At 37.0% G+C, this 19,620-nt stretch overlaps 1 protein-coding gene across 1 annotated transcript in view; it reads left to right on the plus strand.

Moving 5' to 3' along the window:
* Nucleotides 1-19,620, plus strand: part of LOC309478112 (synaptic vesicle glycoprotein 2C) — a 50,549-nt gene that overhangs the window by 8,284 nt on the left and 22,645 nt on the right. The window contains exon 3 of the mRNA XM_082141624.1: nucleotides 17,786-17,966. Coding sequence (XP_081997750.1) covers nucleotides 17,786-17,966 — 181 coding nt within the window. The remainder of the gene's footprint in view (nucleotides 1-17,785; nucleotides 17,967-19,620) is intronic.

Here is a 19,620-nt window from a genome sequence, read left to right on the forward strand (position 1 = left end):
CCATTGATGTATATCTCGACCATATCTTTGGTCGAGATACAACTATTAGAAAATCTGGAATCTGAGGGTGCAAAAAAATCGAAATATTGAGAAAATCTCCTTTAAAGTTCTACATTTATGTTGGCGATTTCGCTGCATCCACTCACTTAAATCCATTTTTTTATATATTTATGGTAGGAAATTTACAAAATATCTCCATGGAACACGATCTTTACTTAATATCCTAATGATTTTTGGCATAAAGGAAAAATCGATAATTTTGACCCATATAATGTATTGTTGGCTATTGCCACAAATATACCCGTGTGACATGTGACTGGTTTGTGATCCAGGGTCACATATTTAAAATAATGTATGACACTTGTTACTGGTAACATCAGACATTTGGCATTATCAGGACCCACAAATATTCCCCCATTGCATTATTCTACATAAAATTCAACATATATATAGTAGTTTAATGTAGTATTGACACTAAAACTCTGAAAACTTGAATTTTTTCTCACACAGTAATTTGTATTTTGGGTGAATTTTCACAATACAGATTGTCACTATCCACGATACATAATGTTGCATTTTTGTATTGTGATATATTGTGACACGATATATTGTTACACCCTAATTATTGTTTGTCTAGCATGTTATGTGTTCGTCAACAGTTCTTCTAACCCGAACTGGAGTGTGTAGCTTTTCATTTCTTAAACACACATGTACTGTAGGAATGACAATATCAAGATTCATCAGGCTCAGATTGTGAGAGTATAGTTGTGAGGAACATGAAGAATCATTTCACACATGAATCTTGCTCTCTGAGTCCAGATCTTACATTGATTGACAGTCTCTGGGATGTGCTGGAGGAGACTTTACAGAGCGCTGGACTCTTGATGGAAATAACATCACAACATTTATTTCCATCAAAAGGTGCAAAGCATTAAGCAGGAGAAAACCTATTTTATGATACTATTGATTGATATTATTGATACAGGATTTAATTCACTTTAAGTACAAATCATTTTGTGTCTCTTTATTAAAGAAATTAATCATTTTATTCAGTAAGGAGGCATTAAATTGATCAAAAGTGACCGTATAAGAAATGTATAATGTTACTTATAAAAGATTATTATTTCAAATAAATGCTGTTCTTTTGAGCTTTCTATTCATCAAACAATCCTGAATAAAGTGTATCACGTTTTCCTCAAATTATTCCACAGCACAACTGTTTTCAACACTGGTAATAATGTTTGTTGAGCATCAAATCATCATATCAGAATGATTTCTGAAGGATCATGTGACACTGAAGACTGGAGGAATGATGCTTTTGTATATTTAGATATAAACTTTTTCCGCAAGCGTGTTGCAGTGCATTCTGGTATACTCTTAGAACACAATCAGCTGAAGATACTGGAGCGTGTTGCAGTGCATTCTGGTATACTCTTAGAACACAATCAGCTGAAGATACTGGAGCGTTTGCAGTGCATTCTGGTATACTCTTAGAACACATTCAGCTGAAGATACTGGAGCGTTTGCAGTGCATTCTGGTATACTCTTAGAACACAATCAGCTGAAGATACTGGAGCGTGTTGCAGTGCATTCTGGTATACTCTTAGAACACAATCAGCTGAAGATACTGGAGCGTTTGCAGTGCATTCTGGTATACTCTTAGAACACAATCAGCTGAAGATACTGGAGCGTTTGCAGTGCATTCTGGTATACTCTTAGAACACATTCAGCTGAAGATACTGGAGCGTTTGCAGTGCATTCTGGTATACTCTTAGAACACATTCAGCTGAAGATACTGGAGCGTTTGCAGTGCATTCTGGTATACTCTTAGAACACAATCAGCTGAAGATACTGGAGCGTGTTGCAGTGCATTCTGGTATACTCTTAGAACACATTCAGCTGAAGATACTGGAGCGTTTGCAGTGCATTCTGGTATACTCTTAGAACACAATCAGCTGAAGATACTGGAGCGTGTTGCAGTGCATTCTGGTATACTCTTAGAACACATTCAGCTGAAGATACTGGAGCGTTTGCAGTGCATTCTGGTATACTCTTAGAACACATTCAGCTGAAGATACTGGAGCGTTTGCAGTGGTCTTTGTGTTGAGATCACCTCTGCTGTGTGTAAACCCAGTCCGTGTGAAGCGCACCAGATTCTCTATTATTCATCTCTGTGTTTGTACCCACACACTTCTGCAGTCACATGCTGTAAAGACGACAAGATGCTTTCTTACGCCCTTTGATGTGAGGGAGGGTTTTTTCCTTGTAATGAGTGTGTGTGTGTGTGTGTGTGTGTGTGTGTGTGTAATGTGGGTGGTTGGGTGGCGTCTGCCAGCGATACCGTACTGTGTCGTGCTTGTTTGATGGTTTTTGGATGTGTGTGTGTGGGTAGAGACTGTAGTTGTATTATTCAGTGATCTCTCTGGGTCTGGATGAGTTTATTGTCTTGGCAGCAGGTACAGCACATGTGTGGGTAGATTTGAGCTTATTTAAGAGGAGCTGCTGCTGTGTGTGTGTGTGTGTGTGTGTGTGTGTGTGTGTGTGTGTGTGTGTGTGTGTGTGTGTGTGTGTTTCCTTCACTCTGCCTCTTATATAAGTATATATCTATAATAATATGCAGATCACGCTATATGCGATATAATGAAGACAAATCAAATGAAAGAGCTGATGTTCTCCAGATGTTCTTCAGATCATTGTCATGTTCTGTGTTTATTTTATTATTTAAGTTTTTAATGAACGTTGTAAAGAAGTTACTTATGCACTATAATACTTGGCAGAATAATTGTTTATTGTGGTCATTTTAGTAGAAAATACAATTATTATTAATTATTATTTGAAAATTGGCTTCTTTTATCAAAAAAAATTTTCATTTTTTTTTTTCTGGAATCTTTTTTTTCTGTATTCATTTTTCTGTATTCCATTTGAATAGTGTAATTATTTTACATTTTTATTTAAAAAATCAAAAAACGTGTCTAATCAATTGAATTTATAAACTTTTTTATAAAACATTTAAATTTTTTTTTTTTTACAATAATAAGGCCCTATGAAATGTTTTTTGTTTGTTTTTCAGAAATGCTGTTGTCTTTTAAAAAAAATCTGGATTTAGGATTCAGTACAAATTTTATTTAACAAAACCGGTGGTAATCAATTATTAACAATTTAATTAATCTTTTTTTTGAAAATAATCAAGTGAAAATGAACAATTTCTGCACAATCAAATCAAAGTTCTGCACAACAGAGACTTACTATTTAAGTTTTTTGAGTTTGTGGGAATGACGATAGTTTCATCAAATGAAGTGTCTTTGTCCAAACCACGACAAGCTTGTTTTTTTGTGTGTCTGTTGTGTCTGAAATACATGCATAATTATTAAATATGCACCGATTGGTGTTATTGTGTTGCATCTTGCAGCATTTTTCCTTCCAGCGAGGACAGAGAAATGAAACTTGTTGCATCATGTCTGTGTGATATGCAGGTGTAACAGTAGTTTTATGGTTCTTGGATTTTATCACACTAATTATGGCATATTTCAGAACAGTGCTCTTTTTGTTTGTTGCATTCGTGCACATAATAGAGTTATGGTGTATCTAGCAGATAAATCAAAAACAGCATTTCCAGTTTCTTCTCCCTCTGCTTTCCTCTCTCTCTCTCTCTCTCTCTCTCTCTCTCTCTCTCTCTCTCTCTCTCTCTCTGATCAATACTCTGCACTTAGTCTTGATTAACTGTCCTCTTCTGGAGACGTGTGTGGTCTTACCACTCATTCACTGGACAGAAGCAGAATCTTGGGAAAAAACTAACAAACTAATTCATGTTGACTATAGATATACTTGTACGTCTATTTTATTCAACGTCTTTATAGTTATTTAATAGGTATTATATAATATTGAATATTTGCTTATTTAATATTAATAGTACTTTTATATGGCAACTATTACAAATACTGAATAATTTAAATACAATTTTAAGTGGATTATTTAATCATATTAAATTCCAAAGCAGCGTTACATTTATCATGACTGGAAAACAACTGAGAGAATCATCAAGATCAAGCCATCAAGGTCTATTTAGTTTAATATTTTAATAGCTATCGTATTTAATATGTATTATATAATATTTAATGTTTATAAATATAATCATATTTAATAATTATTTAATATTAACAATATTAATATTTATATTAATTATTTATATTTGTAATTAATATTTGTAATATTTATATTAATATTTATTTATTTATATTTTTATAAATAATATAATAATTATATATAAAATAATATATAAATATATATATAAATATATTTTATTATATTATAAATACAAATATAATTTATATTAATATTTATATTTATATTCATATTAATAATATTTAATATTTACAAATATTTAATTCTTACAGTTACAATATTGAATAATTCAAATAGTTTAAATCAGATTTTAAGTGGATTATTTAATTTCATATCAAATTCTAAAGCAGCGAGCAGAGAGAAAAATCAAGAGTGATGTTGACTATAAATATACTTGTAGGTCTATTTCATTCAATATTTTTATAGCTTTTATAATAAGTGTTGTATGATATTCAATGTTTATAAATTATATTAAATATATAGTTTAATATTAGCATGACTTTTTTTGCTACTATTACACAATTTGAATAAATCAAATAAACATTTAAAAGTGGATTATTTAATCATATTTCATTCCAAATTCTGCAGCATTACATTTATCATGGTAAAAAAAAAAATTATAATGGGGTCATGAATTGAGAAATCAAATTTTCCTTGATCTTTTGACATATTGGTCATCAAACTATACGAATATCCTGTAAGTTTCAGAACTCAAAACTTCCTCACTAGTCCAAAAACAGCTTTTACTGAAACCAAACTCAGAAAACGACTCGTTTCGGAAATCTTTCTCAGTATGACGTCATAGAGCAGCGAAAGAAAAAGATCCACGCCCACTTCTACATCATTGCCTCTTTAGCCCCGCCCACTGATTCACGCTTGTCACACAGTAGTAAATACGAGACAGAATTACTAAAGGACAGATTCCTCTGAGGATTACAGGATGAAAAACACACTCTTTGCTTGGCATTCATTGTGATCCTCAGCGTGGGTGAACTTTTAACAAGGTCCCAGATCGCCTCTGTTTGCTTGTTCACTTCATTTCACTGCAGATTCATTTTTTAAACAAGGCTTTTCAGAGAGACTGAACATAAAAGATGATGCAGTGTTGACTATACTGGATCTGACAGTAATGTAAGTGTAAGTGTGAGTAACAGTGTTTTTACCATGTGTCACTGTTGCTCTGTGTGTTACAGATCATATGAGATGTTCTCACTTTACTGAAAACGATGAGCGATGAGTGTAAGCATGACGAACCACGGTACATTCACCGTTCTGTAGTGTTCCAGCTCTAATATAATGTGATCAAATACAATATTACCACACAAATACATTAGGAATAAATATGTATAAAGATGATTTATTACCAAGCTGTCGCAGACTGGAGGATCTTTTGTTTTTTGAGGTTTAGGTTTTTCTTCTGATTCAGGATCAGACTCTGGCTTTTCATCACATACAGTAACTAAACTAAGTTAATTTAACAATTTTTTAACAATTTTAAATGTTCAACTCCACACGTTGAAAATGATTTTAATATGCAAAACTGTAACCCAGTCATATCAGTGGGCGTTTTCTCCAGGTCTTGAGTGTGGTGTTTCAAAGAGAGCGTCAAAAACAGGATAGAAAATATTTTTTAATATTCAAAATTAGGATGTTTTTTGATGTGAAATAAGTGCACCTTAAAAATCATCATAATTTTTTAAAAAGCAGTTCATGACCTCTTAAGAAAAAAAAAGAGTAATGTTGACTATAAATATACTTGTATCTTATGTTATTATGTAATTTGAGTTATTTAATATTTATTTCATAATAATAGTATATAGTATAATCGTACTTTTTAGTACTACCATTGTAAATATTAAATAATTCAAACATTTCAAATCACATTTTAAGAGGATTATTTAATCATCATATTTCATACCAAATTCTAAAGCAATAAAAAGGCAAATATTTAGCAATTTGATGTGAACAGTACTCTGCTACTATTATAAATATTGAACAATTGATGTATTATTCAATCATATATTATTTAATCAGCATAGCATTTATCATTTGTGAAGAATTGCCAAATACCAAAAAAGTTCAATCTGCTAAGAAAGTGTGAGTTTGTGGCTTGTGGTTCAGTGTTGTGTGTGTGTGTGTGTGTGTGTGTGTGTGTGTGTGTGTGTGTGTGTGTGTGTGTGTGTGTGTGTGTCATTCAGGTAATGAACAGCGAGGCACAGAAAAGACACACTGCCGCAGAGCTTCCATTATCTCTTCTCTTTCTTCTTCTTCTTCTTCCCCTGCAGTAAAGCTCGCTTATTTACCCTCCCTCCCTGTAATCACTCGTTCTTCTCCTCCTCCTCCTGTCCTCTTCGTCCAGGACGGCTCTTTCCTGTAATGATGCTCGGAGAACACACACTCACACACAGGATCTTTTTGTTAAACACACACGGTTGGCCTGCGGTCCGCATGCGCTCGGGATCAATAACTCTGATCGATGAATTAGAGCGGATGGAGATATTCCCCACTCCCAGATAAAGAGAGCCGTCAATCACACATGCAACTGAGAGTGTGTGTGTACGTGTGTTACGTAAGTCCACCGTGAATACACACGCGTGCACTGTCCTGAGCTGGTGAAGAGATCACACCGACGTTTATCACACTTTTAAAAGCAGAAAGAAAGAAAGAAAGATCCCAGCTAACAGGGAATGTTCTCAGAACGTTAATCAAGGTTCTCTCAAAGTTATAAACAATTGTAGACATTAATAGAATGTTTGTTCAAAGTTATCTGGTCTTTAATAATGTTCTCAAAACGTTTGCACAAAAACAAATCAAAGCAAATCTAATCACTTTATTGTTACTATTTGTTTCCAGAACATTCTGAGAACGTTAAAAAAATAACGTTTCCATAATGTTTGAAAAACGATCAAATGGAATGTTCTCTGAACGTTCGTATAATCAAGAAAGAAAAAAAACTTTTTAAATCCTTTAAAAAAACTGAAGAAATGGCGTTTTCATAACTTAATGGAAACATTAAGAACATTTTTGTAGGGCTTTTTTTTTTTTTTTTGCTGGATTACAAAAAAATGTGATGTGGATTTTTACTATGTCTAACAATATGTGCGTTACAAAAAGAAAGAAAGAAAGAAAGAAAGAAAGGGTGGGAAGATAGGGTGAAAAGAAGGGTACAGTAAATGTGATGTGGGTAATTCAGTGTGTCCATTAGCTCTGTGATCACATTCCCAGTGTTGGAGAGAGAGAGAGGATGGAGTGATGGAGAGATGAGAGGTGAGACGCTGTTCTACTGAAAGACCCCTGAGAGGCGTCTGTAATATGCCCGACACTTTCTGATTTCACGCTTTACTGCTCTCTCTCTCTCTCTCTCTTTCCATCCTTTCATACTGCAGTATCAGCAACATCAGGTGTTGTACAGCTCAAGCTCAAATGTGTCTGTGTGTGTTAAATGCATATATATATATATATATATATATATATATATATATATATATATATACTTGTTTAAAAATAAATGTATTCCTTTTATTCAGCAAGGATTAAATTGATCAAAGAATCCTGAAAAAAATGACTATGGTTTCCATAAAAATATGAAGCAGCACTACTGTTTTTAATCATCATAAATGTTTCTTGAGCAGCAAATCATCATATTAGAATGATTTCTGAAGGATAATGCGACACTGAAGACTGGAGTAATGATGCTGAAAATTCAGCTTTGATCACAGGAATAAATTAAATTTTAAAATATATTCACATAGAAAACAGTTTTTTTAAACTGCAAAACTATTTCACATTTTTACTGTTTTTACTGTATATTTGATCAAATAAATGCAGCCTTGGTGAGCAGTAGAAACTTTGTTCAAAAACATGAAAAAAATCTTACAGACCCCAAACTTTTGAATGGTAGTGTGTATTAATATGTAGTTAGGACCAATTATTATTGCTATATACTGTATTAGGGCTTGCGTAGACTAGTCGGATAGTCGACTACTTCCACCACTAGTTGGCGCTGTCAGAAGCCATTGAGTACTCGAGCGTGCAATAACCATACGACGCGCTAGTTCTCTTAAAGGGATAGTTCACTTTGAAATTAAATTTTGGTATGTTTTAGCTTACCTCAAGGGCATCCAAGATGTAGGTGTCTTTTTTTCCGCAGTAGTTTCAATTTTGATATTTTTAGGTCAAACCGTTCTTGTCTGTCAGTCATATAATGCAGGTCGATGGTCACTTGTCTCAAAGAGCATGCACAGAGTCCAAATTAAAACAATTCCCCATCGTCCAAATTAAACAATTCCCCATCGTAAGTACACATTGATGGCCTAAGACACGAAACGAGCGGTTTGTGTGAGAAAACTAACAGTATTTATATCGTTTTTACCTCTTGAACACAGCTGCGTCCAAATGATCTGAGAGCGCGGGCGGGTATAGATATATACACTAGAGGTCGCATTGGCTACGGTTTCGCAGTAGCCAATGCGACATCTAGTGTATATATCTATCACTTGGACGTGGCTGTGTTCAAGAGGTAAAAACGATATTTAGATACTGTTCGTTTTCTCACACAAACCGCTCATTTCGTGTCTTAGGCCATCAATGTGTACTTACGATGGGGAATTGTTTTAATTTGGACTCAGTGCATGCTGTTTGAGACAGTGACCATCGACCTGCATTATATGACTGACAGACAAGAACGGTTTGACCTAAAAATATCAAAATTGAAACTACTGCGGAAAAAAAGACACCTACATCTTGGATGCCCTTGAGGTAAGCTAAAACATACCAAAATTTTATATCAAAGTGAACTATCCCTTTAATGCCGGTACACATTGTATGATTTGGGTCTGTCCCAGACGAAAGATGAACAGTCGTGGGTATTTCTGTGGTCGTGCTCCTAAACGCTCGTCCTGCGTCGTACAGTGAGAGAGATTCAAAGACGGCCGTTGTCATGGTCTTGAGACCAAAGATAGCTTGAGATAATTTTCTGACAATGTCAGATATTTAGCATGATCATGTAACTGTGTGTTTGCTGCTACGACCTACGTCTACTGACTAGCCAATAAAAATGCAACATGAAATGGCGTATTGATCAATGTGACATGGCGCTAAGAGCCCTATTTTAACGATCTAAGCGCATGGTCTAAAGTGCACAGCGCAAGTTCACTTAGGCCGTGTCTGAATCCACTTTTTCTAATTTAACGACCGGAAAAATGGTCGGCGCTCCCGGCGCATGGTCTAAAATGGTTGTCCCTATTCTCTTAATGAGTAATGGGTGTGTTTTGGGATTTACGTGCGTTAAACCAATCAGAGTCTCATCTCCCATTCCCTTTAAATGCCAGTTGTGCTTGTGCCATGGCGGATTCACTATTTACATGACGGAATATGATAGTGGAAAGACCGAACGCGTCTCCAGAGCGCAAACGGATCTGCTCGTGCGCGAGGTAAAAGTGTGCAAGCAGAACATCTACGGGACAAGCCGGATTCACCATATCTTTATGGACACAATAGTAATCTTTTACATTATAATCCTTTTATTTTAAATATTTGTCATGTTTGTGTGCTTCTGTGCGTCCCTGTGTGTTTAATAAGCAGAGTGTATCCGCGTTGTGGACCCGCCTATAGGCGCACATTACTAACGCGCTCATTAAATAACAAATATATATATATATATATATTTGCCATTGACTTTAGAGCAGGGTTCAGTCGGTCAATGGCTCAGTCTATTTCTGTTCCTCAAAATAGCAACGCGCCAACAATGCGCCAGAACACACCTCGTTCTCAGACCAGCAGTCCATGGTCACACAGATGGGTGCAAATGCATTTGCTCAGGGCCTGAATTTCATTTGGGAAAATGGGGGGGAAATCCCCCCTTAGGTGATTCTTATGGGGGGGAATTTTTTATTTGAGGGGGGAGTTTAGACTTTTTTTCAATTTTTATTACATTTATCTCACCTAAATGTATGCTCACTCATTGCATTTTTACAATGGGGTAATTTTGTTCTTAAGAATTTACACAACACAAGGAAGCTTGATTTCAATCTTTGAATTAAATTGAAAAAAGTAGCACAAATAAATACAATAGAATAAAGATACCAATAAAGAGAAATAAAGAGAAAAGTTTTTGCTTAGGTCTAACACTAGTATTCAGAAATACTACAGAGACTGAATAAAGTAATCAAATGTAAAATAACACTGGGTAGTATTTTAGTCCTGACTAAATTAAATACATAGGCTATTAATCCTGATTCCTTAAAATGAAAGCTATGGTTTGTTGTTTTGACAACCAAATTAATGACAGACACATATGGCTGCTGTCCCTTTAAGAGCTAGTGCACGGATCCTGTTTTCATTATACGGTCACGTGCGATTTATGCTTATTTAAGACATAACTGTGTTTAGAGGATACTCACCAAGACCGAAATTGACAATTTTCGCATGTTTTTGACTGTTAAAGCGATATAATCCACGAAAAATAACTTTTGTCACCCGCGAGCTGTTTGTGAGGCGGCTTTACTCTATGTATGTGTGAGAAAAAAACATCTCTCAGACAGCGCTTAGGTACTGAATAGTTTCAAATCGCGTGAATGTTTAAACTGGTAAGACTTAAAAAGACGTGCAAATGGTAAAGTTACTTATGATGCAATGCTGGCCCGATTATGCAAGTGACAATTCCGTCTATCCCGACTCCCGAAACGCGAGAGTGTATTATCGCCGCCTGCAGCTCTAAACGAGCTGATAGAAGACGCAGCACTTCTGAATCACTCGCGCTGTTTGTGAAATTGATTTTAAAATGACTGATTTGATTTTATAATCTGTGTGGATTAATTTACTAATACAACCTACATGCTAAAGTGAATCAATGTTTGCGGGAATTTCCCGCATTATAAATGGGAGACCTGCGGGAATGATTAAAATTATGCGCAATACCCGCAATCCCGCGCCGAAATTCAAGCCCTGTTGCTATTTAAACAACGTGGCGCCGGATGTAAAAATGAAAACTGCGTCGGGCTGAAACTAGCAAAAAACACTTGAGTCGCGCCTGGCGCTGCATTGCGCCTGCATTGCGCCCTTAAAACTACTTACCTCAAGCTCCATTTACTTAATTACAAAAAATTGCCACGTTGACCTCTTTTCCCTAGCCATGACCACGTCTATATTCTCCTCTTTCGCCTCCTCCTTTTTTTTTCAGCACACATAAAAAACACAATTGCTTTAGTGCGATTGATCTTGCTCTGTTTGTTCACCACTAGCGCATGCTGATGATGTTTTATTCTTCTATTCTAACTTCAATAGGTGTCATCATCATACAGTCTACACACGTCGTAACCAAGTTTATTAGCTCCATGTCGTACGGTGTGATTTGTAATGATCTTATAGGATCATAGGATATAGGATCTGTAGCAGGCGTAACGCAAACTAGCGAGCCACGACCGCGACCACATGTGGCAGGAGGACAATGACAGAACTGAATTTAGTCTTATTCTGTTATAAACTCTTTTGAAGATCGAAGTCATGTGAGTACAGATCTGTTATTGTTTTAACTGTTGAAGACCTGTGAAATGTTATATGAGGAAGCTAATGTTGTACCCAAACTAACTGTTAAAATGAATTTTATTAAAGGTAGGGTAGGTAATCCTTTTTCTAAAAAAAAAACATTCCAAATTTGTTTAAACTGTCTTTATATACCAATACATAATTAAAATGTAAGTACTCTGAAAAATACAATTTAAAAATCGAGTGACTGTAGACCTTTTAATCTGCAATAAACACAGCTCATTATTTCCATTCACTCCACCCCTCCCTTCTGAGCTCCTTCCAAAGCCACGCCCCCAAAACACATGAACGCGCGACGCCAAACGCTCAGGCTGGAACAAGACGCATTTATTACCTGAGACGAGTGGAGAGGAAGGAGCGCAGTACATACAGTGACATCATGTCAGAATCACATGTAATAAAATACCTAACTTTATCACTATGAATATAAACAAATAAGATTTCTTTTAGTACTCACTATCAAGCTAGCATATCGATAATGGTAAAGTTTGATTCGGTAACGAGCTATATTTATAAGGCAAAACTAAAAACAGGTTGCATTGATACACGTTTTTCCATTACCATCAGTTACACTGTGATGAAGATGAATTTCGTGTAAGATTCATAACATATACGGTGTTTTGCATGTAAGAGTTTCCATGATGAAAACATTGTTGACTCTAATGAAGACTAACGTACACTCCGAGTCCGGAGACAAGTACCGCATCGTCGGTTCGAGGACAGGTCCGGGGTTGAGGGCGAAGCAGAGGAGGTCGTTCAAGAGTGCGGGCAGGGTCCGAGGAAGTAGTTTTTGCCTTGTTTGCCTTCGCTGACTGCATATGCAGGTGCTTTGAGCTGAATATTTCCGGGAACGGTGACATGTGATGAGTGCACGCAGGGCAGCGCGCGCAGTGGGGCTCGGGCACGAGACATGAAGGCATCTGATTGGTTCTTTACATTCGCACCGAATGGCAGTGATTGGTCAGAGTTTTTACTGTCCTGCAGCTGCTACAGAGGTCTGATTTTTTTCATTCCTTTTTCTAAACACATAATGTATTGACTACTATCAGGATGGAAGGACCATTTCACCCAGTATAAAAAAAAAGTGTTTCTGAACAGGATTACCTACCCTACCTTTAATACACAGTATGCATGCACATATCGTTCGACGTCAAAGACGCGGATGTTTAAGGTCAAAATGTTGTGTGTCAATTTACAACGTTATTTAGTCAAATACAAAATGAAACCCTTTATTTTATGTATTATCTTTACAATAGGCTTTCAAGAGACTTTCTGCTCATGTGTGCGGTGTGTGGTGTCATGATATACATCAGCAGAGACGACGTATCCAGTTTTTCAGCCTGTATTGTGTTGAGACTCACGTCATAACAAGAGATACAGCAGATTCTGCCTCTGAACAAACAGATCACATGTCATCGCTCGGAAAACCACTGTGGACTCGCAGTCCTAAACATCAGAACTGAAAAACACAGATCTGTGTGTGATTTGAGTCTCAGCTTGAGTTTATCAGGATTGTAATCAAGCTAGATTAGTCTGTAACACTTTACAATAAGGTTCATTAGTTAATATTACTTAACATGAACTAAGAATGAACAATACTTCAGCATTTATTAATCTTAGTTAATATTAATTTCAACATTTACTAATACATTATTAAAATCAAAGGTTGTATTAGTTAACATTAGTTAATGCACTGTGAATTAACATGAACAAACAGCTGTATTTATATTAACTAACATTAACAAAGATGAATAAATACTGTAACAAATGTATTGCTTATTGTTAGTTCATGTTAGTAAATACATTAACTAATGTTAACTAATCAACAATATTGTAAAGTGTTACCGATTCGTCTTTATCTGTCTAGAGCTTCTGTAATTAAAACATACAGGACGTCTGGCCCCGCCCACTCTCGTCCTGTCCTGCACTCTGATTGGTGGAGCAAATCAGGGGCCAGATTCACAAAAAAGAAGTTAAGATTTTTATTTTTTTTAAAGAAGTTTGTAAAATGTTCCTCCAGTCCCTGTTCCTTGTTTCTGTTGAGAGTGTTGCGTTTCGCTCTGGTTGTTGCTCACGCTGGTTTCCGATGGGATTGTCAGTGACAGGATCAGGGGAATTATGGGCGCTTCTCAAATCAGTCTGTGAGACAGAACGAGAGATAAGGAAATTTCACTCCGCAGGAGCTCATTTTTACTTACTGAGTGCTGGGATGTTAATAACAAGAGCTTTGACATGTAGTGAAGTCAGTTCACTGAAATAAATCCCACATCAGAGAAATCTTTAGGAGGAGAAGGCTGTACAGTCAAGAGAAAATATGAAGGAAAAATCTATTTCAATGACCTGAAATTTTGTAAAAGCTGTTATAAGTGCACTATTTACAAACAATTTATGTATGGTATTACAAAAAAAATTTGTAATGCATGTTTGAAAACACTGCATGTTTGAAGTGCCCCTATTATGCTTTTTTGGGAGGTATAACCTTTCATGTAGTGTGTAATGAAGCTGTTTGTGAATATTTGTGCAGATAAATGGAGTTTTCGTCTCCAAGAAAAGAGAATCGATTCTGAACCGCCTGAAACGAGTCGTCAGTAACTCCAGTCTCACTTCCTGCTCGAACCTATGTATGTTTGTAACTAATTTGCATAATACCAGCCAAGGTCTTCATTGGTTTCCGGCGAACAAAGTTAGCTTTGCCCCGCCCTCAAACACTGTAGTTATTGCTGAGGCCGGAAGTGATTGGTTCGAGAAGACCGTGTTTTCTGCTGCCAAAGTAAATCCACTCTCATGCACTTCTAAAGGATGAGATTGATACGGGAAAACCGACGCCATTGTTACTGTTCGTATCACTGTGTCTATCAAGTGCTGAGGAAGATCCGGAGCTGGAATCCATATATGGTAATGGCCATTTGGTTTACAACATGAGCTGTAAGCGGTCGACCAATCACAACAGACTGGGCCATCTGACCAATCAGAGCAGAGCAGACCAATCACAACAGACTGGGCCATCTGACCAATCAGAGCAGAGTAGACCAATCACAACAGACTGGGCCATCTGACCAACCAGAGCAGAGTAGACCAATCACAACAGACTGGGCCATCTGACCAATCAGAGCAGAGTAGACCAATCACAACATGCCATCTGACCAATCAGAGCAGAGTAGGCTCTCGGAAAGGAGGGTTTTCGAGTGACCCTTCATCAAACCGTTTTCAGACTCTGAGAAATGAGCTGATGCTGCAATGTATATTATGAAAAAAATATTTTTTGACCTTAGATGCATGTTAACCTATTGTAGGAGACTCCAAAACACAATTAGGAGCCTTTAAAATAGCATAATAGGGGCACTTTAATAAGCTAAAGTTTTTCCTGTAGTAGAGAATTTTAGTAGAGTATTTTTACACACAGTATATATATATATATATATATATATATATATATATATATATACTGTATGTAAAAATATAGCACATATTAAAGTGCTTTATGGAAAGATCAGTGACTGTAATACTGTAGATGTGGCTCTGTGAAAGCAGCTCTTTTGCTGAATATAGCGTATCGGTCTAGAAAGCGAGAGCGAGCCGCAGTATTCAGTGCTGTCTGACAGTAATGGATGACCAGGGCGGCCCGTCACGTCTGCACAGAGAGATAACACACACACTCCTCATACTCTCAGAGAGAACGCCAGGGATGAAGAACACCAAATAGCACTGAAAGATAGACAGAGATGCGCCTCTGTGTTTTCATTGGTCGAGCTCGTGCATATCAAATGGCCTTCACTTTACATTCTACAACATAAATTTGCATTTTTATTACTTTATCCTGAATGAGTGGACAGGACTGGATTTATTCTGTTATATATTTGCGTGTGTGTGTGTGTTTACTGGATGGAATGAGTGATGATCAACCCGTCCTTCTGAACTCACAGCTGGAATAAAGGAACAATGATTGATATATTCCTGTTATCCTTTCTGTCGAAGGATTGCACATCTTGAGTGAATAAAAGCCCGGTGTAGATCATCTTCAGTTCTTATTTACACCAGAGCTCAGGTGTGTTAGTTAGCTATATACTGTCTTAGGATATCATGGATGCATTCCACAAGATGTGAACAAACAAAACTGTTTGTCGCCAGAAGCATTTTACAACCAGAAGTTGCAGGTTTCGAACAATATGAGATGAACTTTCAATTTTGGTTAAACTTTCCTCATCTAAAAATGTATATTCTGTCATTATTTACTCATTTTGACCAAAACCAGTATGACTTTCTTTCTTCTGCGAAACACAAAAGAATATTAAACCTCATAAATATTTAGATAATGACAATAAGTCTTTGTGTGTGTGTGTGTGTGTGTGTGTGTGTGTGTGTGTGTGTGTGTGTGTGTGTGTGTGTGTTCACATTTTTTGGTGAGCTGTCCCTTTAAATTTGCCCTTTCAAACTTTACTGTGGCTCGGGGTGATGGAAACGGATCAATGAAACTAATAACAGCTGTGTGTGTTATTTATGTTACAGTTATTGACCACATAGGGAAATTCTCTAATGAGATCTCTTTATTATCTCAGTCGTTAGACAGAAGTGAGGTTAAATGCAAATCAAATGGAGGATTTCTGTGAGAGATGAGTTTCAGAAGAGATCTCAACAAAGTCTCAAACTGTCTCCATTTTCATTTTATATCTCTATATTCTTTCTTACTGAATGACTATTGACTCACTTTTGTCTTTTATTTATCCAAAGGAACTGCAAGAGAAACATCTGAGGCATTGATACATTTCTTTTAATGTCACAGTTAAGTTTGCAGTGTTGCCACATCCACTTATTATTAGAGTTTTGAGCTTGTTGTTTAAGCTTGGCTCATAAAGCGATCAGGTTTATGGAGTTATTAAAGTGAGCAGGTGTGGGTCGTGAAATGTTGCTCTTATTTTCAGCATAAAGTATTTGGATTTACTGTATTTCAGTTCATTGTGGGCTTGATCTGGCAACATGAATGAGTCAAAGCTCGTACCGCTTTCCCTGTGATTTCCTGCAGAAGAGAGAAACATCTCTGATTCACGTTAAAATCAAGCGGCAACTTTCCGGTCTCTCTCTTGAATCCGACACGGAAGTGACTTAAACTGCAATTCATCGACTGGCCACTAGAGACCGGCTCCAAAAGAGAGTCAATCCCATAAACCCCCATGTTAAAATGTCCAACTTTACAGCAGAAAAAAACATATTTACAGCCTGGTAGAAAAATTGGTTTTGGTCTATATAGCTAATTTTGCCCTTCATGACAACTGTGAGGGGGGTGAATTTTTTTATAACTCATCCATTTAAATTATATTAAGCTTTAAAGTTCTGCATAATTAAGGGCGTGGCCACTTGAGTGACGGGTGGATTGCCGCTGCTATCACTACTAGCCGCTTGTCTGCTGTCTGTTAGCCGTCACGTCACCTCAGCTAATCCGCCTCACTGCCCATTTTCGTTTATCCGGGAGTGACGCGCTGTCAAGATGGCGACGGCCCACTTTGGGCTTCAATAATGCTCTTCAGAAACCTACGGGTGACGTCACGGACACTACGTCCATTGTTTTATACAGTCTATGGTTAAAATACGTCATTTACTGCTAGTTGTTGAGTTCGGTTCTGCTAGAACTTTTGTAAACGTGGTTGTCACTACCTGCATTTTTTGGGGAGTTAAAGGGGTCCTATCACAAGATGTTAAATAAGTCTCTGATGTCCCCAGAGTGTGTATGTGAAGTTTAGCTCAAAATACCCCACACTCGTTTTGTGTGTGTCCCTTTAAATGCAAATGAGCTGCTGCTCCCGGCACAGAGGGCGGAGCTTCAAGAGCTTGTGTGTGTGTTAGCAGCTCCGATAACCTCGCGCAGACACACACTGAACATTTCAAACACTTTTAGCCTTTTATGTTCAAACCGGAGTCGGACAAAGATGGAGAGACTCAAGAAGAAGTGACAACATGTAGAAGCAACAGGACATTTCTGAATGATTAGTTGATGAATTTATGTAGCTGATGTGGAGATAACTATCTTCAAGTGAATGTCCTCACAAAGATAGATGTGTGTGTGTGTAGTATGTGGTTTCATGATGATGATGATGATGGTGACCTCCTGCTTTTCCCTCTGCAGGCAGTGTGGTGTATCTGGGAATGATGGTGGGAGCGTTCTTCTGGGGCGGTCTGTCAGATAAGGTGGGCCGACGGCAGTGTCTGCTGGTGTGTATGTCAGTCAACGGCTTCTTCTCCTTCCTCTCGTCCTTCGTTCAGGGCTACGGCACCTTCCTCTTCTGCAGGATGTTCTCGGGATTCGGGTGAGTCTCTCGCTCATATTCCATGAGGATGAATGGAGGAAACCATCCATCTTCGGCTTTTATGATCTTTCCTTTACTTAGCTAATGCAGTGTGGGAAAGGTTATTCAGAGCGTTCTTAAAGGGATAGTTCACACAAAAATTAAATTATGCCATTGATTACTCGCTCAAACCTGTACGATTTTTTGGTAACACTTTATTTCGATGGTCCACTTTCTTTTCTTTTCCCACCAGACATTCTGCTAACTATAAGTAACTTTGCAGCTACATGTAAACTAGCAGTCATTAGAGTATTAGTAGACTGTCTGCTTAATATCGGCTAACACTTTATTTTGATGCTCCTCAACAATCATTCTACTGACTATAAGTAACTTTGTAAGTACATATCAGTTTATTCTACTAACCCTAACCTAACAGTCTACTAATACTCTAATGAGAGATAGTTGACATGTAGGTGCAAAGTTATAGTTAGTAGAGTGTCTAAAGTGGACTATCGAAATAAAGTGTAACCCAAAAGTCTTATTGGTTTAAGTCTGAGTCTGATTTGGTATCACTTTATTTTACAGTGTCCTTGTTACATATGTTACATGTACTTACCATAGTAATAACAGTATATTATGCATAATTACATGCAACTAACCCTCAACCAAATCCTAATCCTACCCTAATCCTATAGTAAGTACATTGTTAATTACTCAATACTTATATATATAATTACACTGTAACAATGACACCTTAAAATAAAGTGTAACCACTGATTTATAGTGACTTTTAACATTAAATTGAAAGAAAATCCTGAGGTTCCTGCTGGTATTTATAATGTGTGCTGAACTTGATCCCAGACAGCAACATAGTGTTGGCCCAGATCCGGCCCACATCTGGTACGTGTGGATTCCACATGTTTCAGATGTGGGCCGGATCTGGGCTGACACTATTTTGCCGTCTGGGATTATTTGGACCAGACTTGAAATCAGCCTTTGATTTGATGTGATATGGATGTATGATGCCATGCAAGTAGTTAATAATAAACAGTTATTGTTAAGGAAATGAATGCATCAGTGAGTCAGTGGTGCATGATAAGTTAATCTGTTTTGCAAGTGTTTATAGAGCCAGATAAAGTGTGTAAAACACTGAAATGATCTTTTCTGATAATCGTACACCTGCAAAACAAATGCTAGCGTTGACATTTTGCTCCGTTTGAATCATCTTCTGATTATTGGATCACTTCTGAAGCTGGAAATATGCCGTAGGAATATCCTGAATATAGAAGAATACAGCACAACTCCATCATGTCTGCTGTCTGAGAATAAAACACACACACACACTGTTCCTCTGTCTCTCTTCAAGCACTTCTGCAATGTCACAGTTGTTTTAACCTCCTGGCACAGAGCCGTTATGTACGAGGAGAGAGAGAGGGTTGTATTGCTAACTGAATTTGAGCGTGGTCTCGTGGCCTTGCAGTGACTCCAGACTGAATCAGCGTCTGAAGCCGGGGGTCAGAGGTCACGCAGACTGTAACACACAGTAGAGGCCCCAAAATAGCTAGAGGCATCACAAAGGAAGAGCATAAGACAATTTATTCATTTTTTAACTTTGCTGATTTTATTTGATGAACTGTATTCACATTTATGTATTTATTTGTGTAATTTAGTCGGC

Source organism: Leuciscus leuciscus (assembly GCF_965113295.1).
Source record: "Leuciscus leuciscus genome assembly, chromosome: 16".
Lineage (NCBI taxonomy): Eukaryota > Metazoa > Chordata > Actinopteri > Cypriniformes > Leuciscidae > Leuciscus > Leuciscus leuciscus.